The sequence below is a fragment of the Lichenostomus cassidix genome, chromosome 18 (assembly GCF_008360975.1).
Source record: "Lichenostomus cassidix isolate B80296 chromosome 18, HeHo_3.0, whole genome shotgun sequence".
In the NCBI taxonomy this organism is placed as follows: domain Eukaryota; kingdom Metazoa; phylum Chordata; class Aves; order Passeriformes; family Meliphagidae; genus Lichenostomus; species Lichenostomus cassidix.
This window is the reverse complement of record NC_139498.1, coordinates 891,721-916,337: the sequence shown is the minus strand read 5'-3', so window position 1 is coordinate 916,337 and position 24,617 is coordinate 891,721. Positions and strand designations below refer to the sequence as shown.

The window sequence follows — 24,617 nt, the reverse complement described above, 5'->3', positions numbered from 1 at the left end:
GAGTAGAAAGCATATGTACAGTGTATTGAGTTTACAGTGGGCTTTTGGACCTGCCAGGAAACTTCTGGAAATATTTAATGTGATTTTCAGTTCTTTTAGTCATTAGCATAAGTTATTGTACATAGATTTTTGTCTCTTTGCAAACGTGGGCTGTGTTTGATGTGTCCCTCAGCAGGTGGGCACTGAGCTGCCAAGTAGTCACAAAGCAGATGAGCTAAAAAGCACTTTTTTCCCTCAGCCTCGCACTCCTAGTTGGGATCTGAAATAGCTGAGTTGCAGAAATCAGTCAGATTTGACTCCACAGACATACATGAGTCCCTCACTGTGCCAGTAAGAATTGGAATGAAACAGCCTTACCATGAATGATCTCATGCACTAGAGCCCTCCTGTTCCCAGGAAAACCTTGAGAGGGAGAACCACTTTGGGCTTCTCTGCCTCACTTACCTCATCTGCAAACTGGGGGTAAAAATACTGACTTACCTCACAGGGAGGGGTGAGGACTTCTTAGGCAACGTTTCTAATTCACTTTTAACCAGAAAAGAGTTGTGTAAGTATTATTATAATTTTTAATATTAAATCAGCTTCTTGGATTCACATGGTACTGCTGGCTATACCATGCTGTTTCTACTTTTTTATAGAACTTTAGTAACTCTGCTGAAACCGTTTGGAGAGAACTCAAATCAGGTCTGACACGTTTCTTACAGAATCTGGAGTCCAGTTTTTGTACCTGGAGTCAGGTGTGGCAGGGAGTGAGCTTGCTGATTGCCTAGGTCAGCTGCACTTACCTCTTTTCCAGCTACTGAGATTTTTACGTGCAATTTAAAAATTCCATGTCAATGGAAGTCTCAGCAGAACTGACTCTTGGAGGGGGAGATTCCCTTTGGGTAAATCAAGTCAGCACAGCTGTTTTCTAGCAATGTTTTTACTGCTCCTGGCGAAGGAGGAGCTCTGTTTTTGTGCAGTTGGTCCGTCCATGACAGGTCAATACTCCTGTTGATATTTTAATGTATTTCTGTGGCGTAAATGTGTCTTTGTGCTTTTTCCCCCTTTGTCTGTGACACCATAGCTCAAATTTAAAAGAAAACTGCTGCAGAAGCTGTTTTTTCTTCCACTGATGTCAGTTGACCTAAATAAATAAATTAAGTCTGTTAATGATTTGAAACAGTGCAGGATGAGTAGCAACAACATTGATAATCAGCTGCCTCTGAAGCTCATTTCTCTCTCTGGTTACATTGGACACTCTGCAGCTGATGCTTCATTAGTTTTATAATTATTAATGACAGGAGCATTTTAATGGAAAGGAAAATGATGTTTCTGCTCTTTACAAACATTTTCCTAAGAACTATTTGAATTTCTCTCCCTTCTCTCTGACCCCATGGGCAGCACTGCCAAGAGCTTCACACCCTCCTGCCTTGGCTTGCGAGGCACCCAGGGGATCATGGAGCTCCCTGGGTGTTCAGTGCTTGGCCAAGAGCCCCAATTAACTGCAAATATTAATTACACTGTGTGTTTGTGCCCACTGCTGGCCTTGGAGCAGAAACAAATGTTCTTGCAGGGGTAATACAGATTTAACCTGTGGCTGGTTCCCTACCAAGCCTTTCAATTATTCGTTCCTGTATGATCAAAATGAAGGTAAAAAACCCCAATTTTAGCACAATGAAGCTTGTTGGCTCTTTTTTAAAATGTGCATTTCCCAGCACTGTAGTTTTGCACAATGCAGAGAACACCTGAAACTTCTCAAATGTTACTTTAATGTTTTCTTTTTTTAAACATGGAGTAATCCCACTTGGAGCTCATTCATATTTTTAATATTATTTTAAGACCCAAGTGTTGTATTTATACAGAGGAGAATATTATTTATTTTCATATAATTTATCTGCAAGATGCTACCAGAAAATTTGGAGAGGCCATTCATGTTTCAAAAGACTTCAAAAAACCCAACAAACTATTGGAAGTGTAGTGGGCAAGACTGATGTACAAATTACGGCTTTTTTTTGTTTGTTTTGTTTCATAATTCGCACTATCTTCAATCTTTGTTTGCATGAAATGCTTTTGTTAAGTATTAATTGTAGTTTCAAAGCAAGTGTGTATGAATAAAAATACTGATCATTACTTTGGTGAGAGTTTGCTGTGCTTTGATGAAATTTGCTCTCAGATTTGACTCCCCCAAGGTCAGAGGCTGCAGGGAGGTTGCTGTGATCAGCACAGCAGTTCCCAGTCTGGACCTTGATTCTTCATTCAGGCACAGAATTTTAACCTGGGCTCTTTTTCAATCCTTGTTAATAAACCAAGAGGGGAAAAAAGGCTTAACTGGGGAAAAGCTGTATCTGCAGGAGGATTTCTGTGCTCTGGGCTGCTCCAAGTCAAGTGCCACAGGGAGAAACAGCCCCAGGAGCCCGAGGAGGTCTCACCCTGGAGGTTCTGGTTCAGAGCTGGGTGTGAGGTTGGTGCTGGAGAGATGTGACCTCCTTGGGAGCAGCCAGAGCCAGGAAACCCCAATTCCCGTTGTCCCTGCAGGGTGTGAGCTCTGCAAGGTTCCCTCCAGCTTTGCCACCTCCCCTGGCACGAGGAGCTGCTGCAGGATCAGTGACCCTCAGGGTCCCTTTGTCACCAAGCCCTGTGCAGCTCTCCTGCAGAGGACATCACCTCCCAGCCCAGCCCCAGCTCAGCCTGACTGACATCACTGCCTTTCCACACTTGGGAGCAAAGTCCAAATATTGTGACAGCTTGACAGACAGACAGACAGACAGACAGCTCCCAGTCCCACCTGCTCTCACAGGGATTGAGCCTCATGCTAATTCAGTATTGGGCTGGTTTAATTCACAGCAGTCTGGCTGAGTTTGCCCAAAGGAATGGTTGAAATTCCAGGTTTTCTCAGACCATCAGCCTTTCCAGGCCACCAGGTGCTTGTCAGCTGTGCTCTAGAGTGCTGAAGCACATGGGCTCATCTCAGAGAGCTTCCAGCAGAGCACAGCAGGGACCTGGGGAGGCAAGGCCAGGGATCCCTGCCCTGCTCTGTGCCCACAGGCAGCTGGTCCTGCAGGGCAGGAGCAAGGAGGGCTCAGCTCTCCATCCTGCCCCAGCTGCATCCCCAGCTCGAGGCTGGCTGGGATTTGTGCCCAAAGCACCACAGTGCCCATCAGCTTTTGGGCTGAGCTGAGACCAGAACCTGTGAGTGAGAACCTCTGAACATCCTCCTGGGGGAAAGACAAGCCTGGCAGAGGCCTGGGCAGCTGGAGATGGACTCAGGGGGTGGCAGAGCCCCCAGGCACCCCCTGGGCACTCTCTGCACCCCCAGCTCCCAGCACTGCTCTCACCAGCAGGACAATCCCAGCAACCAGCAGGGTGAGTCAGTTGTCCCCACAGGGTGGGCAGAGCCTGCTGGGCTGCTCTGCTGTGAGGCTCAACACCCTGACAGGGTGGGGAAAAGGGGAAAATACCCACAGCTCTGCACCTCTGTCTGAATTGTTCTCAGCAGGCAGGAGCAGGCTGGTGGTTCCTGGGGAAATGAGGTGTTCAAGGCTGGAGCTCTCCATTCCTGCCAGAGCCGTGCAGGAGAGCAGCTCCAGCAGGAATGGTTCCAGCATGACAAATCTCACCAAGTGCTCATCCTGCCTCCCCCAGCCCCAGCCTCTCGTTGGAGATCTGGGGATTTGATTCAGAAATCACGGAATATTTTTGCAGAGCTGCTGTGTGAGCTGCAAATAAAACCATCTCCTCTGAGAATTGCTTGGGTAGCTGGAGTGATGACTGCATTAATTACCACGAGGTAATTATAATCCCACCTGCTCCCTGGGGAGCCATGGGAAAGCAAAGGCAAATCAATCAGGGGCCCAAATCAGGACAAGCTGTTGCCATGTGTGGATGGCTTGTCCTCAGTGATGCTTTCCCTGCCTGCATCTGTCACTTGTCACCTTCCCAAAGTGGTGCTACACCCAAAGAAATTATCAGAGAACACTCAGTGGCAGGACTGGACCCACAGAGTTACCTGCAAAGGTTTATTCTTTTGCCTTTTTTTCCCTGCTTTCCCAAAGAAGGGCGTGGAATGAGGCAGCTCCCATGGGAAATGAATCAATGCTGTCTCCTCCTGCAGGGATGTGCTGCACTCAGGGCCAGGGTGACACTGTCAGCCTCCAGCTGCCACTGCCAGTGCCCCTCACTGACCCTGAGTCAGGGCTGACCTCCCACCCCAGGAGAGGCTGTTGCACAGTCTGATGAAGGAGAGGAAAAAATTCCAAAGCCAATTGAAAGCACCATATCTGGGTGAGAGGGAAAAAAAAAGCTAAACAAATAAACCCCACAGAGGAAGTTTCCTTAGAAATATTTTAGATCTTACTCTTGCCCATCAAGGCTGGCAAAAATCTCTTCACATGCTGGGGATGAATTTGGGGAGGTCTGAGGGAGAGTTTGGCCCACATCTGTCCCAGCTTTCCTGTATTTCCTATTTGAGGACTTGATCCATCCCCCCTCACCCTGCTCCTCTACTCAGAACACCCCATAAAACTCAGTGCCCATAACAGGGAGACTTCCTAATCCACATAAAACATTCTGGAACAATTTATATAAAACCTTATTAAAGCTTCAACATTTTCAGTGACACCTCCAGAAAAACACTCTTTTAACAGGATTCATTTGCTTCTGCTTCAAGTGTAACCATGTCTGGGACGCTGATTAGGTGGGATTTCAGGAAAAATCCAACAGAAACAGCTATAAAAGCAACCAGCGAGGAGTGCAAGGGCAGAAGGAAGGAAAGGCCAGCGGTGAGAGCATCCCAAAACTCCTTGGATCAGTTCCTGGTCCTTTTGGGATAAGCCATTTAGCATTCTTGTGCCTGATTGACACTAACATCATTAAAAGATCAGTAATGAATTTCAGTGCTATATAAATCACACGGAAAACTATTACCCTTAATACAAGCCTTACGAGGCTTTAATAATTAATGTCATCTAAACTCCTTTCCAAAACATGACCTTTGGAATCTCATTGCTGTGGCCAAACCCATCCCTCATGCTGCAAACAGCTTTCAGCCAGCCGGGAGGCTGCAGTGGGGCTGTGCTGGGGAGCAGAGGGAAGCTGTGCTGGGGGATCTCCACTCCCTGTGCTGCAGGAAATACCAGCAGGGAGAGAAAATCGCTGCCAGCATCCACTCCGGTGCCCTGCAGGTGACAGGCTGTGGCACTCCCTGCCCTCCCAGCTCTGCTTCCCTCCCTGCAGAGATGCTCAGATTCCCTGGAACACCGCGGGGGCTAAAGGCTGCACCTGGCAAAACTCCTGACCTGGCACATCCTCCTCTTTCATGAGCTCAGTTTAGCCCCTGTGATTACAGAGGGGATTTGATTTGAAATAAAGTCTAACTTCCATTCACACGTGTGCCTTTGTTGTGCCGTGAGTCAGAGCCGCTCGGGAGGCTGCGAAAGGCTCTGCACAGTTTTTAATTTTTTTTTAGGCTTTCGCACAGCATGTGGGTGCTGGGTTAAAAATAATGTGGCACCTCTCCCTGTGCTTCCTCCCAGGCAGAGGATCCGGGCAGAGGGATGTGCAGGGGAAACAGCAAATGGAGCTGCAAATCCAACAGCCCACGGAGTTAATTCCTTTGATTTAGTCATGGTGCAAGCGGGATGTGAAACCCTCCCTGAGAGGAGAGGGGCTGGGCTCTCTGGTGCTGTGAGTTTGCTGTCTTTCCCTGTTTTCTGTGCTTGACAAAGAAAACAGCAGCACTGCTGGGATGAGGAGCAGAAGTTGTGCTGAACTCCTGTCCCAGCACAGGACCTGGCTGGAGCAGCCCATCCCACCTGCACAGGAGCCATGGATGACTTTGGATCCCAAATCCAAGCTGGTTGGATCCCAGCTGATGCCAGTTTTGCTGTCCAGTGTGAAATACTCCATCCATGACACAAACACTGTCCATGGCAAAGGAAAATCTCCAAGGTCTCCATGGCAAGGTTGGTTCCCAGCCCCTGGAAGCTGCCCAAGCGTTGTGCCAGGGCTGCTCTGCATCTCTGCCATGCTCCAGCCTCTCCCCAAGCCTCCCCCCGGCCCTGCTGCCCACGAAATGACAGAAAATAGCAAGTGCTGAGGCAGCTGGCATGGAGCATCCATCACCTCCCACACGAGTCACAGCAGCTCCAGCATCCCAGCTTGTTGCATTTACCTGCTTGCTCTCCTTCCTCGGGCAAAGGCTGCAGCTCCTGGCTGAGGCAGACTTCCCTCCCTGTGCCCAAAATGCTTCCCACAGCCTGTTGTGCAGGTAAAGCTGCTCAGCAGCTGTCTGACACCAGGTCAGAGCCCTCAGTGGGCTCAGGGGTGGCTGCCCTTTGCTGGGGGGATTTGCTGTCCAGATAATTCAACATGGAGCAAATTTGAGGGAGTGGGAGGGGAGGCAAATCTGAGGTTTCCTACCAGTTGGTGGCCCAAGCTGACAGAACCAGATCTTTTCTTTCATAATAACCTGAGTGCCTTCAAGGTGGCTTCTGCTGAAAGGGAGAAGACCAGAGAAAATCATCCCTGCAGATGTCACCTGTCGGAATCAAACTCCTGTAGCTGAAATGAGAAGACTCCGGGAAGAATCCCTTCTGTTCTGAGCACTAATGAAGCTCAAATCCCTCCTCAGTAATAGGGTTTGACCTTGGGTGCATCCTATAAGCTGCTGCTCAGGAGCCCATGGAGCTGGGAGCTCCCCCAGAGGTTTCAGTGTGGTACAGAAGGTGCTGCAGAGGCCAAGGGCTGGCAGAGCTGCTCTGGCTGGGGCAGAGTGCAGCCCTGCACAGCTGTGGAACATCTGGATGGGCAAAGTCCCCCCCAGCTGCACTGGCCCCACATGTGGCTGTGGAGGAGGATCCTCCCTCTTGGGAGAAGAGAGCCCAGAAGGAACAGTGAAGAATGGGGATGGCAAAGTGGTGCTGCCAGCTGGTGTTACATGAAATAATAAACCAAAACAGCTACTGCAGGATTGGACAAAGTCCTGCCCCAAGTTTTGGGGGGTGCTGAGAAGATGTAAGATGCTGATTGTCCTGTCTGGGACAGACATGCCAAGCTTCTGCCCGAGAGAAGGATTTTCCACTTCACTGGTTTTTCCCATCATCAGGGAGATACATGTTATGGGAAGGAATTCTGGAAAGCTGCTAACGAGGTAGGAGGGTTTAGCTGAGCTGCTGGGGCTTTGGGGGCATCACTGGTGCTCTTTAATCCTGGAATGCCTGTGGGAACTGCTCCTGGGGTGGATGTTGGCATTGTGCTTTGCCAGGCCACAAGTTGCTGTATGGGACAAGCAGCGGCAGAAAATCCACCCGAGTGGATTTGCATAGAAGCAAAGGGGAGGGGAAGAAACAGAAGCTCAAAATGTGTATTTCTAATTGATTATATGCATGGCTGCTGGGGGCCTCTCACACTGTAATGGCTAATTGTGTCACTGTGGGAGCTGTGGCTCCATTTGTGTTGTGCTCAGATCATCCTGCCCTGAGCCCAGCAGCACTGAGCAGGGAGTCTGTCTGCAGAAAAATGAACCTCTGCTTGGTTTGGGGATTTTTAACAATACAGAGAAAAGAAAAATGATGAACAGCCAATGACTGTGTTAAAACTGTGTGCCCTGACAGCACATGGGGAACATCCAGGTCTAATGAGCCTCCTGCAGCTTTGTGATTTTATTGGCAATTCCCTGCTCATCATCTCCATCCTAGGGAAGCCTCTTTTCCTAGGAGTTCCAGAGGACATCTCCCCCTTGGCTTCCTTTTCCAGAGCAGAATCCATTCTGCTAACCAAATCCCTGCTTTGTCCTTACTGTCAAACCCCCAGTGGATTTGCTGCTTTAAATTATTCCTCAAATGTGAATCAGAGCCCAGGAAAACATGCTGAATTCACTAGGATTTAAGTATTGCTGTAACTTTGTGTGAAAGAACTTCTGTGGTGCAATCCCTGAAGGACAAATAGCCAGAAACCTCCTACTGGGAGGCAGTTTTCTACCAGTCTGCATCTGGAACTTGCCTGATTTGGGCTGTACCACATACTGGTTGAAGAAATCAAACCTTCCACATCTGCATCAGCTTCTGTTCTTTCTGTAAATCGCACAGAGCTCAACAAGCCCGAGCACACAGCTCCATTGATTCCAAACAAGCCACCCAACAACACCTCCTCCGCATCTCATATCTCACTTTATTTTGAGTTATTCTATTTAAAGCAGTCCTGTTTTGCTAACCGGGGACGCCTCGGCAGAGATGCAGCACGTTTTCGGCAGAACGCTGGGAAGCAGGGGCCGTGGCATGTGTGCCAAGCCCTGCGGAGAACGAGCTCTCCTGCAGAAATTTCCATAGGTGCTGGGATGGTGTCCGTCAGCTCCCCGGGCACTTCCCGCACGGTCTGTGACCCTTGTCTTGTCCTTCCCGCTGTTCCCAAGAAGTGTCCCATTGCTGGGCACCCCGATGGAGCTGCATCCTTGTTCTTGGCTCTGCCTCTCATTTTCTCGGTGTTTTGGCTGAATCACGCGGTCTGGCGGGGCTTTCCGGAGCGCACAGCCCCTGCCCTGTGTCCCTCTCTGTGTCCCTGCCTGCTCCCAGCCCTGCCAAGCTGCCTTTCTCCAAGGCCCTGGCTCGCTGCCCTCCATCCTCCCGCTGTCTGTCCTTCCCTCGCTGCATTTCCCATCGCTGCCTGGAGCTCTCCATCCCCAGCTCCCAAGGATTCCTGTCCCGGCTAGCGCAGCCCACCCAGCGCTCGGAGCGAGTTTCTGCAGGCGCGGGGAGCAGAGGGGCTGGGGGTGCAGGCAGGGAGGAGGCACAGGAGCCGTGCTGCCTGCCAGCCCTGCCCGGGCCGAGCGGGACATGGATGGGAGCAGAAGGGAAAAGAGGAGAAGAGGGAGGAACAGAGGGAAAGTGGGAGAATAAAGGGAAAGGGCGAAAGGAGCGGGAGGAATAGGGAAAGGAGGGATAGAGGGAAGTGAGCGAGGGTTGGGGGTAGAGAGGAAGAAGGGGTGGATGGAGAAGGAGGGAGGGGGAGGAGGGAAGAAAGGGAGGATGGAGAAAGGGAAGGAGGGATGGAGGGAGGGAACAGGGCACGGAGGGGAGGGAGAGGTGGGCTGGCCCCGCCGGCGCCATGTGATGCCCTCTCCTCCCGGGCTCTCCCGGCACGGAGCGGAGCTGATCGGATCGGATCGGAGCATCCCCGGGACCGCCGGGAGCAGCGCCGGTGAGTGCCGCGGGGCTGGGGAGACACCGGTTAGGGCTCCCTCCCGGCTGCCCCGGGAGCGGGAGCGACACGGCTTCGGGGGGTTCCGAATGGCTGTAAAGCCCCGAAAGTTTAAAGCCGAGGGCAGAGGGATCTGTCGCGGAGCCGCAGGGCTCGGGCCATGTGTCCCTGTGCTCTCCATATCCCCTGGCAGTGGCACCGCCCGGGCAGCATCCGCAGCATCCCCAGCGCGGCCCCGGAGCGCTGCGAGCCCGGCAGGCGCGGCTGGAGCCGGGAGGTGTCCGGGGAGCTGTCCCTGTGCCCTGCCCGGGGAGCTGTCCCTGTGCCCTGCCCGGGAGCTGTCCCTGTGCCCTGCCCGGGGAGGTGTCCCTGTGCCCTGCCCTGGCACCGGCAGCCCTCGGGCGGCGGCGTTTGACTTCTCCCGATTCCCGACGGAGCGACCTTAGCACGGGGATGCCGGAAAATCCCAGCGCTTCATCCCCGAGCTCTTCATCCCTGGGTTTCCCCCACGCTGCTCACAGAGGCCATCGCTTGGGCACTGAGAGCATCCCCGACTTTTGAAGGTTTTGCTGAGGAACGGATGTGTATTTTTGCCAGGGAATATCAAATCTGCGGGAAGTCGGGCTGTGGATGTTTTGCAGTGCAGCAAACCCCTTGGAGAGGGGGCTGTGAATGGAGCGAGGCTATGTGAGCAGAACCTGACCTGCTTCTTAAGTGAAGTGAAATGTCGGGGGGTGAGGGGAAAGGCTGCCTCGTGTGTTCCCATACGAGCAGGAAAGGGACACGGAGCCTCTCCTCGCTCCCGCGCCATCTCCTTATTCCCAGCCTGGGGAAGGTGGGGAAATGGGAAATAATGGGAAATGTGGTGGCTCAGCCAGCGCGGCGGCTGCGAGCAGGGACGGTCTGACACGTCCTTTGGCTCTTGATTAATTGCCGGGCGTTTCATAAAACTTCATCAGCGCCTGCCGCGGGATGCTCTTTGCAGCTCTCAGGGTTGTGTTTTCCATGCCCGGAGCAGCAGGAGGCTCCTCAGGGTGCCTGGGGAGTGGCTCTGCCCTCGGCACCGCTGTCACCAGAGCGTCCTTTGCATCCCCCAAATCCCCCTGGGGCAGACCAGGCCTCCTCAGAGCTGCTAGGTGCCTGCGTGGCCCAGGTGAGCCTTAGGAAAGGGCAGCAAGGCTGTTGCATTCACTGGAGACAGCACTGCTTCAGCCAGAGCCCTGCAAAGGACACTTTCAGCTAAAAAAGAGCATTTCTGCTGAGTTCCCTGCAGCAGCAGTGAGTGCTGGTGGCATGAGCCAGGCTGGCAGCTCTGCTGGAGGAGCATTCCCATTTCCATCAGCCCTGGGTCCCACAAGTGCCTCCTGTCTGGGCTCCTTTCAGAGCTTCCTCTGCTCTGCCCTAGCAGCATTTCGGTCTCAGGAGCCAAGGGCAGAGCACTGCCTACCTGCAGCACATATGTGAACTCACAGCTTCCCCTCAGGGTCCCCGTGTGACACCCAGGGCACACCAGTGCCTCTCTGGGGTCTCTCCCGTCCCTTGCTGTATTCTTGTAGCTGTTGAATATATTCATGGAGCTGAATGAATTCCCACCTGGCAGCATCCATAGCACGGCTTTTGCAGCTTCAGCTTTATTTATGGAGAGGGGAGGGAATATAAAATACAAAAGAGAAATAATGCACAAGCCTGCCGAGATTTCAGTGGTATCAGCAAGCTGTGAGCTGTGCAAGGCTGCAGGGAGCACCAGGAGCTTTTCCTAAATTTTCCCAGACCCCTGGGTTTAACACAGCGTTTTTAACGTAACTTTGGCCCTAGGCTCCATCATCTAATTATCTGAGGATCTTAATCTCACTGAAATTAAAGGGAGATTGAGTTCTAGGTGTGTTCTAGAAAGATGCTTTGGAGTCAAAGTCACACTGATTTTTAAAGCTGTATAGCCACAACTTCTAATATTTGTGGTAAAATATTTAGTGGCAAAATGGCATTTGTAAAAGCACAACAGATACACCATTATCAAGCTCAGAAAATGGGCTGTTGTAGATGAGTGGAGTTTGTGTGTGGTTTTTTTAGGAAGACAGGAATTACAGTTTTTCTTTTATTAATGAGGAAGATATCGTTGCTTGTCAGTGGAAAACCTTGTTAGAGCAGCGTTAAGGCTGCACAGAGAGTGTTATTGGAGCAGCACAGCAGCTGCATCCCCTGACCCAGGACAACTTGTGGATAATTCATTTTCCCACCCAGTGCTGCTTGATGAGCTCCCCATCCGCAGGGAGCAGAGCTCCAGCTCTGCAGGATTCACCCTCTCAGCCCCACAGGTGGCCTTGGCTTCTTCCTGGGAGACATGAAATGCCTGTGACAGATGTTCCTTTCCTCTGCAGCAGCTCTGGCTGGCAGCATCAGGTGGGATGGAGGTGGCAGGAGAGGTGCTGCAGGGCTGGTGCCACAGGAACAAGAAGCTGGTGGTGCCAAGGTGTCAGGGCTTGACTTCGACTAAAAAGCAAAGCAGAGACCTTTCCTGTGTGAAAATGGGGCCAAACTTCAGTGGCTGCCCAGTGTCAGACCAGGGCAGCTGTGCACAAAGGCAGCACCAGCAGCTTCCAAGAGGCTGTGTCCCCAGTGCTTGAGCAGAGCTGGATGGGCAGCAGTGCTGCCTTTGTCACTGGTTGTGGAGTCATTCCCTGAGGTTGCATGGCACAGCACAGCCCTTCTGCCCTTTCTCTGTGCCTTTCATTGTTCTGCTGCTGGAAGGCTTTGCAGCGAGGTTGGTTCCCAAGCAGGGAGCAGGGAATGCAATCTCCTGGCTAACGAGGCACTGCTGCTCCCTGCTATCCATCATCTTTAATCACACCGAGGGACACAAATCCCTGCAGCTGTGGGCAGCACGTGCTGCCTGCCCTGTGTGCCACTTGTCTGCAGCCCTCGCTGCTCAGAGCCCAGAGCCCTCAGGGGATTTCTGCCTTCCTCTCATTTATCACTGAAAACGTTCATAAAACCCCTCCAGCTGCCAGCAGTGGCGAGAAGAGCAGGGGAAGAGCTGTGGCTTCCTGCCTCCCCAGCTCAGGTACCACCGACACGGGGGAGTGCAGGAGCTTTAATTAGCTCTTGATGCTATTTTTACCTCCCAGCATGCTTAATTTAGCTCAAGCTGTCATGCACTGATCGTTAAGGGGGAAAGAGGAACGGGGGGTGTTAGCCCCTCTGTGCTGAGCAGCCTCAGCTCCTGGGCTGTACCTGGGGCTTTTCTTAGACCTTCTGCAGCACTGGAAGTTCATAGCCCAGAGACATTCCCTGCACAGCTCTTGGAGTGCTTACACGGAATTTGGAGGCTCTGCTCCCACCCACTTCAATTTAAAACGTCAATATCTTACAGAAGAGGTGATTGTGTACTTCAGCCATTACCTGCCCTGCTGCTGGAAGGACGCAGAGACCTTGAAAAGCTGCAAGAAAGAGATTATTCTCCCTTTTTTAATCTACAAGGCTATTGTAGGACTTTGTGCCAACTGAAATGATACTTGGACGTGAACAAGGACCAGCTGTTAAAGCTTTAATAGGCCAGCAGAGCAGCCCAGACCTGCTGCTGGAGTGAGTGGATGTCCCCAGCTGAGCCAGCTGCTCTCCTGCTCCCTGTGCCTGGCTGGGTCCCTGTGCCAGCTGCAGTGAGCAGCCTGATCAGGGTCACTGGATCGTTGGGTCACTGCAGTTCATGTGTTTCGATTGAGAGTACAAGCTGTGGTGTACCTCAGGCAGAGGTTAATGGGCAGCCACTGCTCACGGCACTGAGGTTTCTGCAGCTCCTCCAGCACAGTCCCCAGCTGGTTTGCTTCACAGCATTAGAGATTTCCCTCTTTTATTCTGCTTTTGTAGCTCTTTGTAGGGTACTGAAAGCAGCAGTTCGCCTCAGGTCCCTGGCTGTGAGCATTGTGACACACTGTGAGCAGAATTGTGTGTCGGGTGTGGGGAGGGAGGACATGGGAAGGGCTCTGCAAAGGACAGGGCTCAGCTATTGTGAGGGTTGTAAACTTTGAACAGATAAATATAGGTTAGACCTGGAGAGCTGGGCCTGGCTGTGTGGGCAATACTGCAAGCTCAGAGCTTTAGCTTCTGGTTCCCTCTTGAGAAATGCACTTTGTGTAATGCTTTTTTCAGCCCCCCAGGGCAGGAGCTGCCAGCACGTGGATGCAGAGCCCTGCCTGCCATCTGCCTGCCGCTGTGCCCCAGCACTCTGTGTCACTCCGAGGGGCAGAGCTGAGGCTCTTCAGCTCCAGGATCTCTCCCCTGCCTGTTTCCAAAGCCATCCCACTCCCAGCTCCTCCCAGAGCATCCAGCAGCTGAAGCCTCCATCCAGGACCTTCATCCTTGCTGCTGATCTGCCAGAGCTGCTCTTCCCACCTTCAGCCCCATCACAGCTTCTCCTCTTGCCGAAGCATCTCTTCAGCTGGGGTTAGCAGAGGTAAGAGCCTGAAACACCGAGGAGAAAGGAGACACGTGGGTGGGATGGGATCTATAAAAGTTGTGTGGGGGATATCTGTGGATGCAGAAGGACCATGTGAATGAGGCTGACTGTACACACAGGGCTGTGCCAGCAGCCTGGGAACAACCAGGACTGTCAGGGCTGTTCGGGCGATGATTTTGTTTGTTGGAAGTTGCTGGCTTCATCCAAAGCTGTTAGTGGGGAAGAGCTGAGCCATCAGTCCAGCAAGTGCAGCAGGGTGGCAGAGGTGGCCACTTTGGGAAAGGGTTTGGTTTGAGGGCTGGGGAGGGAAATAAATCTCGGTTGCTGCACTTTTGACCGTGGGAATATCATTTTACTTGGTGCTGGAGCTGAGGTGGTCTCAGTTATCAGGAACAGCTCTCTCTGCAAACCTGACCCAGGCAAAAGGGCACATTTCAAGCAGGCCACAACAAAAAGGCTGAAGTGGGAAAAAGGAGGAGAGGGAAGTGGGTCAGCCTTGGGCATTCAAATTATGGTGCTTTCTGCACAGCATTTCCATCACTCTTGCACTGCCATAGCAGGATTTTTTCACCAAACTGTAAAAAATAACTCTGGCAAGAAATGAAGCACAGGAAGTGCTAGGAAAAAGAGGACTTCTCAGAAAAATTATGTAAGTCAAGTTTAAGGGAGAAAATCCCAAGTAATATCACGACTGAAATCAGTTAGTAGTGAGCACTGCAGAGTGTGAGCTCACACATCATTTCTTCTGATTATTTATCAGGCGTTCCTTGTGTGTGATGACAACCACAAAATTAATAGGTTTGTTATTGCTGTGGCTCAATATAGGCTTAAATAACTCATAACCAGCCTTCTTTTTATTCATTTATTTGTTTTTAAACCCTCCCTGGAGAGCCTGTGGGCCCAGTGTGCCCATTGATCCATTGTGCCGTGTCTATCCGTCGGTAATGGCAGAGCTGCTGCTCCCAGCTGAGGGAAGCTTTCAAGCCCAGTATTGATCCTTTTGAAGTTTGTTTGCTCGTAGCCACAGTTACAAGCCCTCGTTCAAACTGCCATGAGCTGAGCTGTTTTATTTCTTAATATCAGGCTAAGCCTCCTCCACATCAAAAAGATTTATTTCCACACTTAATTTTTCCAATAGGTATTTTCTCTCTCAGAAACCCAGCTGACATTTCTGCGTGACACTGATGCAGCTCTCAAAGCTGCCTTTTGTATTTCTCCGTGTGCCATGGAGGTGGTGGTGCCAGCAGCCCGGGACAGGACACCTGGGAGCCCTAGGGATCAACTGCAACCCACATCCTCTCTGGAAATTTCCTTCTCAGTGTACCAATGCAGGAGGCATTGCTTTTCTCTGCAGCCATCGCTGCTCTCTTCAGCTTTTACATGGAGCCAGAGCAGCCCTGGTTCCTCTCCTGCCTGCAGCACACCTTTGCCAAGCTTCAGCAGGCACTGTTTCTTCCCAAGCAGTAATTCCAAAACCAAAGCTCTGTTTCCCAGTTGCCCAGTTTTGCAGGTCAGGTTTGTGGAGCTGCTGCTCCTGCACTCCAGATGGAGCCGTGGGCGCTGCCCTCAGCATCTCCTCAGCTGTGCTGAAAGTCATCTCCCATGTGCTCTCACACTGCTCCAACCCTCTGCCAGCCCCAGAGCACCAGCCCAGCTGGCCTCAGTGCATCCTGCACCCCCTGCTTTGGCACTGAAGCTTTTGCACCCTTTGGGTGCTCCCTGAGCTCAGTGGGATCATTCTGCTTGCCCAGGGTTATTAATGACCAAATCAGCCTTTTCTGGTTTGCCCCTGAGGGAGCCAGGGCGAGTTGTGCTGCCCGAAGGAGGTGACAGTGCAGTGGTGGCCTCAGCACAGTCCTGCCTGCCTAAGCACTGCCAGCTCTCAGAAGTTTTGTTCTCAAAGAGCTGCTCTCCTTGACCTATTTTATTTTTTTTTTTGCCCACATCCATGGCCTGCGTTGTGTCCTGAGGAAGGGATGGCACTGCTCGAAGGCCCTTTATTTTTAGCCAGCCCAATTTCTTGTTAGTGGAAGCTGCTCCTTTCAGTTCAGCTCCATCACAGCTCACACTCCCGCATTTGATTGCTCTACCCAGGTCCCTGCTGTTCTTTGTACATCCATCGCTCACTCAGTGGGCTCCTACTCCCTTTCACCAGCTTCATTCCTTCTCCTTTGTCCTTCTCAGCCTCTCCCACTGCTGCAGATCCACAGCTGAATCTCTGATTTCCTCTGGCCCTTGGCATTCACCACCCTCCACAAACAAACCCTTCCCTCCTGTCTGCTCCAATGACCTTGGCAGTGCTTCCCTTCCTCCCAAATGCCAGGAAATTGGAAATGATGCTTTAGCCACGTAAAAATCAATGGCTTGGCCCTGCTCCTTCTGCCTTTACCCAGGGCAGGAGGAGCTGCTGTTTTCCGGTGAACTCAGAGCAGTGATTTATTGATGTGACCCATCCTGTCCATGCAGCTGACCAGTGATATATTCATTTTTCTCAGCCCATCCACATCACCCAGAGCAGTGGCTTGTGCTTGGCATTAATGCCCCAGATGTGTGCTCAGAAATCTGGAAGGTATTTCCTTCCTGTGGCTGCAGAGCAGTAGGTAAGGGGTAGGTCTGGGTGAGCTGCCTTAGGAGCAATGCCAACACTCATTTCCTTTCCCAAAGGATTGGGGCCCAGCAAGGGCCAGGTGCAGTTTCCATCAGAAGCTGTTGCTCCAAGGCAAGGAGAAATTCATTACCAGGACTGCAGATTACATTGCAGGCTGTCTTTATTATTCCCTGGACTGCTACCGGAAGGCACAGCGTGATCGAAGGAGCAGGAATAGTTCTAAGGACCTATTTCTTGGAAATCTTTGGGGCTCTATTCATTTAATTTAAAATCCAGCTCCTGTTGGACAGCCAAACAGCCATAGGAAGCATAACACAATTGATAAAGGTCACTGTGGACTAAATCCTTGCTGCTAATCAAGCCAGCTCCTGTTTTTGACCTTGCAAAACCTTTCACTTTGGAGTCCTGCGGAGGTTTGTTTGAAGCAGATGCTCTGCATCATCCCTGCCCCTGTCCCCCAGCACCTCAGGTTGGGTTCTGTGTGCCAGCAAGGCAGCAATAGGCATCAGTCTCTAATGCATCTGTGATTTCATGGAAATTGAAGTGTGAGAGGGAAAAGGAATGAGGCAATTGAGAGGTGCAGCTCTGACGCCTGACCCTCTCCCTGCTGCTCACGTCACACCAACAGAAATGAGACCAAATGGACCCATTTCCCAGTGCCTGATGTTGGTGGACAACAAATCACAGGAAATGCTCAGTTATTTCCCTCTGAGTGGCTTTATCTGCACCTTCACATACTCCCTACTATGATTTTTGGCTTGTTATTAACGAAAAATGTGCAGGGAGGATGGTTGTTGATGATACATGAGCCAAGAATAGATTCCAGTTCCTTTTACCATTTTGGCACCAAAATGCCAAGAGGGATGAGACACCCTGTAGTAAATGCTGTTCATTTTGAGGCAGCAACTAGAAAATATGGCTCTGGCTGAGCTAGGGAGAAGAATGGATGAGCCAGAGGATCTGTGTTTGCTGTTTGATTGCTGAATCTAATGGGAATCTATAGATGGGAAATGGCATATTCAGGGCTGATATGCTTCTCTGCTCCATAGCCACCAGTTTCTTCTTGAGCTGCTGCCTCCTAATTTGTCAGGGAAAAAAGAATCTGAGCATCTCCTCAGCACTTTGCTCCTTGCTTCCCTAGCAGGGAGATATTCCTCCTGGGAACACATCCTACTTTTCTTGAGCTGAGGGAAACATTAAATGAAAACATTAGAAATGAGGCTGGTTAGCTAAGCCAAAGGTGGAGGGAAAGCTTGCAGGAGTGTGAGCTGGAGCTCTTGCATGGGCTGTCTGGAGACAGCAATCCCCTTTTCTAGGTTGGAACCTTCTGGGAAAAGGCACAGTGTGAACGTAGGAAGAGCCAAATCTTTAATTTCATATGGAAGGGAATTGTCAAAGCTGTTGCAGTGCTTGAGGGTGAGAGTACATCTGCTTCCTACCAAGATGTACTTGCCTGCTTTGGACTCAGGGTCAGATGCCATAACTACAGACTCTCTCTCCCTCTCTGTCTTCCACTCAAGAATCTGATACTCTTCCAGCAGCATTCCCTGCTTTTCTCTCTTATTGCTGCCCAGAGCAGTGAGCTGGAGGGCAGACAGACCTTGTCTGTTGCATCTGTTCAGTAAATGCATTTCTTTGGACTCCACAGTAACTACAAGTTTCCTTCATGTTAAACTAATACGAAACTGCTGCAAGCCCAGCCCAGGGCTGAGTTTTGGGGAGCTGGTGCTGTGGATTTGTGAGACAGGAGTGCTGGGGGTGAGCACTGCAAGAGCTCAGAGACCCCAGAGTGCTGGAGCAGCAAGAAACCTCTCTCAGCATCATCTACTCGCTTTCACCACGAGGAAATTATGGCACAACATTATCCTTGGAGGCTTTCAGGTGTAAAAGTACAAGCTGTGAAGACTTTTGGCATCTCTGAGAGTCACAGTAAGCAAGTGAGAATTAATATATTTGCATCAGAGGCACTAGAAAAAACAACCCTGCTGCAGTCTGCTCGGCCGTGTTGGAACAGCGAGTCGTCATCTCTGGTCCAGGCAGGATTTGTGTCTCCAGATTTAATCTCTGAGCTCACCACCTTCACTGTGGTGATAACAGCAATATGACTTCCCTTCCAAGGAGTCTGTTCACCTAGGGAGCACAGCAGTGATGGAGCCACTCCTGAGGGTGCAAAACAAGACTAGTGCAGGTCGAAAGGGAGTCCAAGGAAGATGCAACCTGCTTCTCCAGTCAATAGTTTTGTTGTCTGGCTGCATTTATATATTTTTTCCTTATTGCTGAATAGCAGCAAAATGTGCCTTGGAAAATATACATGACATGGCACTTCTCTGTGCTCCATTCTGCCTTTCTAACAGCAGTCAGTAGCACTGTCTGCCTCCTTGCTGCTCCACACAATATCTCTCACTCATGTCTTTATCCTTCTTACTCTTATTCCTTTAATCTTTTGTTGCTGTGGGGTTTTCTCTCCCACCCCGCAATTTTAATTTCACTCTTCCTCCACTGCACCAAGAACTCTGATTTCTGGTGCTATTTTATCAGTCTGCAGGGCACCATAGGAAATGCTTATTTCCCCAAAGTAGAAAATGTGCAATAAAATAATAATAATTTAGGATGGATTCTACACATAAGTGACATGGGGATGAGGGAAGATTTTCCTTTAATGTTTGCCCAGGGCCTGGCTGCAGCTCTCTGTCCCCATTTCCCTGCCTCCCTCCAAAGCACAAGGTGGGTTTGGACTAGGGAGAGTACTGGCAGTTCTGGCAAGAGCAATACAACAAAAAAAGACAAATTATTGTGTCATGCCACTGTGCTTCAAGGTATTTGATGACATCGTAAACGTGGCATGGCTTTTGCAAAACTAGCATGATCTCCTAATGGGTAAATCTAGCCTGGAAGAGGGAAAATGGCAGTGTTGGAGGGAGTGGGATGGTGATGAGGGCTGCTCGGGGTTGGGGTTGGTGCAGCAGCTCTGAGCAGCTCTGTTAATCTTTGTTAAGTGGTGCCCCTGAGCTCCTGTGCTGCACTCCATAAGGCTCCGTGGGGAGATGAGAGGCTGCAGTTCAGCTCCATCCTTGGGGAGATCAGTGCCTGCTCTGGCTGGAGAGGCAGGAGCTCACCTGCAGCAGATCCAGCCGAGCCCAGGAGCTGCTCCAGCCCTGTGCATTCCCACATCCCGAGCCGGGGTTGGCAGGGACAGCGGTCGGGTGGGATTTGGGTCAAACTCTGTGTCTGTCAGTGATTGCTTTAATGGCTCCTTCCAGCTCGGGCTGCCGCAGCGATCGAGGGCAGAGCTCCCCACAGGGGCTGAGGCTCCCCAAAGGTGCCCCCAGCTGGCCCCCCATGCTGTTGGGCATGAGTGCCTGCAGCAGGAAGGCGCTGACCCTGCTCAGCAGTGTGTTTGCTGTCTGTGGCCTCGGCCTGCTGGGCATCTCCGTCAGCACCGACTACTGGCTCTACCTGGAGGAGGGCATCGTCCAGCCCCAGAACCAGACGGCCGAGATCAAGCTGTCGCTGCACTCGGGGCTCTGGAGGGTCTGCTTTCTGGCAGGTATGGTGTCCCAGCCAAACACATCCCCTTAGCTGTGTGTCAGTGCCATCCAGCGGGAAAGGGCCAAGAAAAATGGGATTTTTAGAGGCTCTGCCCATCTGTGCTTCCAAACTTAGGCACAACCTTGGCAAGTCATTGCCTCATGCCCGACTTTAACAGTCCAAAGCACAAATGTGCCTTTGCACACAGGCTTTGGTGAGTTTGCTGCTGCCCTGCCAGACCCCCTGCCCTGTTCCAGAGCTGCAGCCACAACGCCTTGGGCAGCAGCTAAAAACTTTCCATTTCATCCCTGCAAGATTTAGATTCAGGTCAGCTGGACCATTCCCTCTGTCTGCGCCAAGTTGGATGAAGTGACTTGGCTGCAGAGATGGAGTTGAATAGAACCCAAGGGTGTGGGAATCTCAAAGTGACCAACCTGAAATGTCACAAAGTTTCAGCCGCTTTGGAAAAGTCCAGGGAGAAGTGAGGAGCTCTGCTATCACCCCTGGGGTGACCTCACACCCCGTGGCTGCAGGGCTCACGTTTCTGTGTGTGCACTGCAGGTGAGGAGCGTGGCAGGTGCTTCACCATCGAGTACGTCATGCCCATGAACATCCAGCTGACCTCCGAGTCCACCATCAACGTCCTCAGTGAGTTCCATGGGGTCAAAGCACCAAGGGGTCACTAAGACCCTCCCCAAGTGACCTTTGTGTCCTTGCCAGAGAAGCTCTGAGTTCCTTGGCAGTGCTGCCACACAGGGATGCAGCTACAGTTTTTACTGTGGGAATTGCCCAGTGTGCTCCTGGTTTGGGGACATCCCTTTCTAATGGTAGGATGCCCACGGAGCTTCTAAGCTGAACAATTTCCTGCCACTGCCTGTTCAGCACTAATGTTCATCAAAGTGCTTGGCTTTTTAGTCTCCTCTCCATAATTTGCAGCTGTATTTATTCCCTAGCAGTCAGTTTTGCACATTATATAGTGGGGTGAATTAAGGATGGAGTGTCACAGCTCTCACGATGAATTCTGCAGTCATTTCTGATTTAGTAAATAGAATTCTGCAAACACTTATGGAGTGGAGCTAGAGAAAAATGCAGGTTCTGGTGGTTTCCTATGCAACACTTCCCACAGGAACCCTCAGAAAGGCAAACATCAGCAGTCACCACCATGGAGGTGAGGCACTGGCACAAGTTGCCCAGAGAAGCTGTGGCTGCTCCATCCCTGGAAGTGTTCAAGGCCAGGTTGGATAGGGCTCAGAGCAACCCTTGCCCATTGCAGGCAGTTGGAGCATAAGATCCTTTCCAACCCAAACCATTCTATGATTCCATAGTTCTGTGTTTTACTGAGCTCATTAGCAAAGAGAGAAGCCCTGGACAAAACACGGTCTGAGCCCTCTCACCCAGCCAGGCTCACACTATTTAGGGAATATTAACCTGTTCTCACTTCCCCTCTGCTCCTCTCTCACCAGAGATGATTCGCTCTGCCACCCCCTTCCCTCTGGTCAGCCTCTTCTTCATGTTCATTGGCTTCATCCTGAGCAACATTGGCCACATTCGACCTCACAGGACCATCCTGGCCTTTGTCTCAGGGATATTCTTCATCCTGTCGGGTGAGTTTTGCAAGCCAGCTTTTCTCCTGGCAGCCCTGGAGCATGGAGCATGTTTGCTCTGGTAGCTTTGGTAGCCCTGGTGGCTCCTGGTTGGAGCTGTCACCCACGGTGGCTCCCAGCTCAGTCCCACAGCCTTCCAGCCCCCGTGGGATGCATGCAAAGCTCCTTTGTGCAGGAGCAGCTGTGGGGGAGAGGATGTTCTCGTGGCACATCAGTCGCAGCAGAGATCTGAAACTTCAGACTGCTCACTTGGGCTGTGTCTACACGAGAAAAGGGGATGTTTTATTTATGGTGTTGTGCGAGTGCTAAACAAATAGCTGTGACAGCCGAGCTTTGAAGCTGCTCCTGCCAGAGCCAGCTCGCTCCTCGCCGTGCACACAGACCTGCCTGAGCAGGGAATGTGTCACTGCAATGAGAGCAGCAGCAGGGCAGCTGCTTTTCCCCGTTATTCCAAGCACACTCCCACAATTGTTTTACTCTCCCCCAAAAGTCAGGTCTTGCAGAAGGTGCTGCCTCAGCAGCTTCACCCCTCAAGTGTTTCCACTGTCCTTTCCAGGTCTGTCCCTGGTGGTGGGGCTGGTCCTCTACATATCCAGCATTAACGACGAGATGCTCAACAGGACCAAGGACTCGGAATCGTTCTTCAATTACAAATACGGCTGGTCCTTTGCCTTCTCTGCCATCTCCTTCCTGCTCACAGAGGTACCACATCCCTGTACCAGTGTGTCCATCCCGGGCTGGGCAGGCTGAGGCTGTTGGCACAAAGGGGGTTCAGATGGGGTTTGAGGGAGGGCTGTGAGGAGAGGGGGTAAGGTATAGCATGAAGGGGACATGTGGGGGGACAGAGCCACCCTGGAGCACTGATGGGGCCCTTGGTCCCAGTCTGATGCCGAGCAGGGAATGCAGAGGAGGAGGCAAGTTGTGCCACATTGTTCACAGCCCGGGGCGAGGCAGCGAGAGCCCTCGGGTGTGTTTGTGCACCGTGAGCAGCCCAGAGCGGGGCAGTTCCCGTCCCAGCCGGTCTGGGCGGCACAGCCGAGGGCAGGGCGGCTCAGGCCGTGTGTGTGTGTCCCGCAGAGCGCCGGGGTGATGTCGGTGTACCTGTTCATGAAGCGCTACACGGCCGAGGATCTGTACCGACCCCACCCCGGCTTCTACCGGCCGCGCCTCAGCAACTGCTCCGACTACTCGGGCCAGTTCCTGCAGCCGGACGCGTGGGCCAGAGGCCGCAGCCCCTCGGACATCTCCAGCGAGGCCTCCCTGCAGATGAACACGAGCTACCCAGCCCTGCTCAAGTGTCCTGACTACGACCAGATGTCCTCGTCGCCCTGCTGAGCCCCGCAGCCCCACGTCACCCCGACGGTCGCCGCGCCCCGACTCCGTCTGTCGTTTCTTTAGGCCGCTCTTTCGGGCCAATTCTCTATTTATAGGAGGGTAAATATAACCAGGGAGATTGGTTATATAACCAATAGTGTAACCTAGAGAATTGGGATGTTTCCCTTTCTTTGTTTTTTGGGTTGTTTTATTCCTCCCCGCATAACTAAGAATCTCTCCAAAGTCCTCTTCTCTCTGCTCGTCCTGCTGAGCAAACAGCAGTTCTGCCTGGGGGATAAATCCAGGGCTGGACTCAAGAGCAGGAAAAAGAAAATAGAGTAGAACTAAGGCAAAAAAGGTGTATTTTTTTGGTGTAGGTAGGTAGGCTGCTCAAGTTTGTGCATTCGACTGTATCATTGAATTCTATATTTACTGGCCTTGGCGCCAGCAGGCATAAAAGATTTGTGTGACTTTCCAAGGAATAACCAGCATTAGCAAAATATAAATTTTGTCTTGACTGAACACTTACTGATTGGTATCTCTCACTGCTGGATATCACTCCCAGCCAGGCTGGAATGGGAAATAGCCATCCTTTGATGATACCTCAGCAGGCTTGGACACCGCAGGCTGTTGTTCCTCCATGGCCAACTTGCAAACTGTTTTTAAATATCCCATGTTAGACTGGAGGCACCCTGGGGTGCTGGGCTGGAGGATTGGCTCCAAATTTCCTCTGCCATCCTATAGACAGGAGGGCTGAAGTGTAAATGGGAGAATTTCAGTGCAGCAACGAATGAAAAACAACCAAAACCTTTCCCATGGGAAACATTAGGTGCAGAATTTAGGGGAAATTGTGGCCAGAACTTATTTCATTGAAAGGCAAGATCCCAAACTGGTGTAAAGTGATGGAGTTGAGATTATCTGAACAAGTCCACTGCAGCAAAGTAGTTGGTTTACGTTTCATTTGGCAAGAAAATGGTATTTTCACTGCTTTTTGTGTCTGTGTGTGTGTATAAATTTTATTTTGAGGTTTTAAGTTTTAAAATTTCTTTTGATGCTTTGGCATTTTGGCCTTAGCCAGCTGTCAGGGTGAGCATCCCTCTGATGGAAAACAAAGGGCAGGGAAGGAGAAGGCTGTGATGCCTGTGAGCCCCAGCTTGTCACCTTGTGGAAGAAAGAGCTTTGTCCAAACTTTATTTCTGTTCTTGTTATTTAAACCTTTCTGAAAATTTCCTTTCTGCAAAACAGAACTGTCTGGGATTCTTGGTATAGTTGAGCTTGTTTTGTCTTACTGTTAATTAAAAGAAATAGAATATACACAGTTTTAACCTCATTTTAAGCACGTTGCGTGATGAATGTTGCATCTCTTTGTTGTTACTATTAATTATTAATATTTATAATTTGCAATTAAATATTTCTTATTTATAAACTCCTCCAAAGCAGGGGCCAAGTCCTGGTGCAGCACCGCTACTTGCATCCATTTCAATGCCCTTTCCACAGGACATCACTGCAGCAGTGAATGCAGCCAGCTCTGCAACAGGATTATTCCTCTGCAATTCTGCCAGATAAGCAAGTAATGAACATCCAGTGTATATCTGGGGAGACTCCTAATTTACAAAGTTTTAAAATCAGGCCATCTTTCTGTAGACACAAAACCCCTCTGTTTTTATACTTCCCTCAAGCTTCTGTGCTCTTGCTGGAGCCCCAGAGTTTAGTGCTGCGTGGCAGGTTGACTGCTGGGAGATTCAAACACTAAAGCACTGCCAGCCCCACCAGGCAGTCACAAATCTGCTGCTCCTCACCTGCCCCAGCCTGATCAACCATGAGTTTTCCATCAGGATCTCCATGTTCTGTGTGACTTTGGCTCCAGAAAAGCCCTGAAGTTCACAAGCAATCATTCCGAGTTTCCCCAGAGCCTGATCTGGTTTGCTGGGCTTCA

At 51.0% G+C, this 24,617-nt stretch overlaps 1 protein-coding gene across 2 annotated transcripts; it reads left to right on the top strand.

The window, feature by feature from the left end:
• Positions 1-9,033: 9,033 nt before the first annotated feature.
• On the top strand, positions 9,034-24,011 carry CACNG5 (calcium voltage-gated channel auxiliary subunit gamma 5). 2 transcript variants are annotated; one of them, XM_085077336.1, is made up of 7 exons: positions 9,034-9,174; positions 13,321-13,624; positions 19,496-19,782; positions 20,325-20,411; positions 21,227-21,367; positions 21,924-22,069; positions 22,445-24,011. In XM_085077336.1, exons 3-7 carry the CDS (start codon positions 19,575-19,577, stop codon positions 22,700-22,702), a joined length of 840 nt encoding a protein of 279 aa, XP_084933462.1. In that variant the 5' UTR covers positions 9,034-9,174; positions 13,321-13,624; positions 19,496-19,574; the 3' UTR covers positions 22,703-24,011. The 2 variants fall into 2 exon arrangements, with proteins under 2 accessions (XP_084933462.1, XP_084933463.1); XM_085077337.1 differs by having other exon boundaries at positions 9,042-9,174; positions 13,329-13,624.
• Positions 24,012-24,617: the final 606 nt, after the last annotated feature.

Bases quoted from the DNA above. Each gene is read 5' to 3' on its own strand.
- CACNG5 (XM_085077336.1), top strand. From the start codon at position 19,575: ATGCTGTTGGGCATGAGTGCCTGCAGCAGGAAGGCGCTGACCCTGCTC. The intron at 20,412-21,226 runs GTGAGTTCCATG...CTCTCTCACCAG, and splicing joins GTCCACCATCAACGTCCTCA to AGATGATTCGCTCTGCCACC. The intron at 22,070-22,444 runs GTACCACATCCC...TGTGTCCCGCAG, and splicing joins TCTCCTTCCTGCTCACAGAG to AGCGCCGGGGTGATGTCGGT.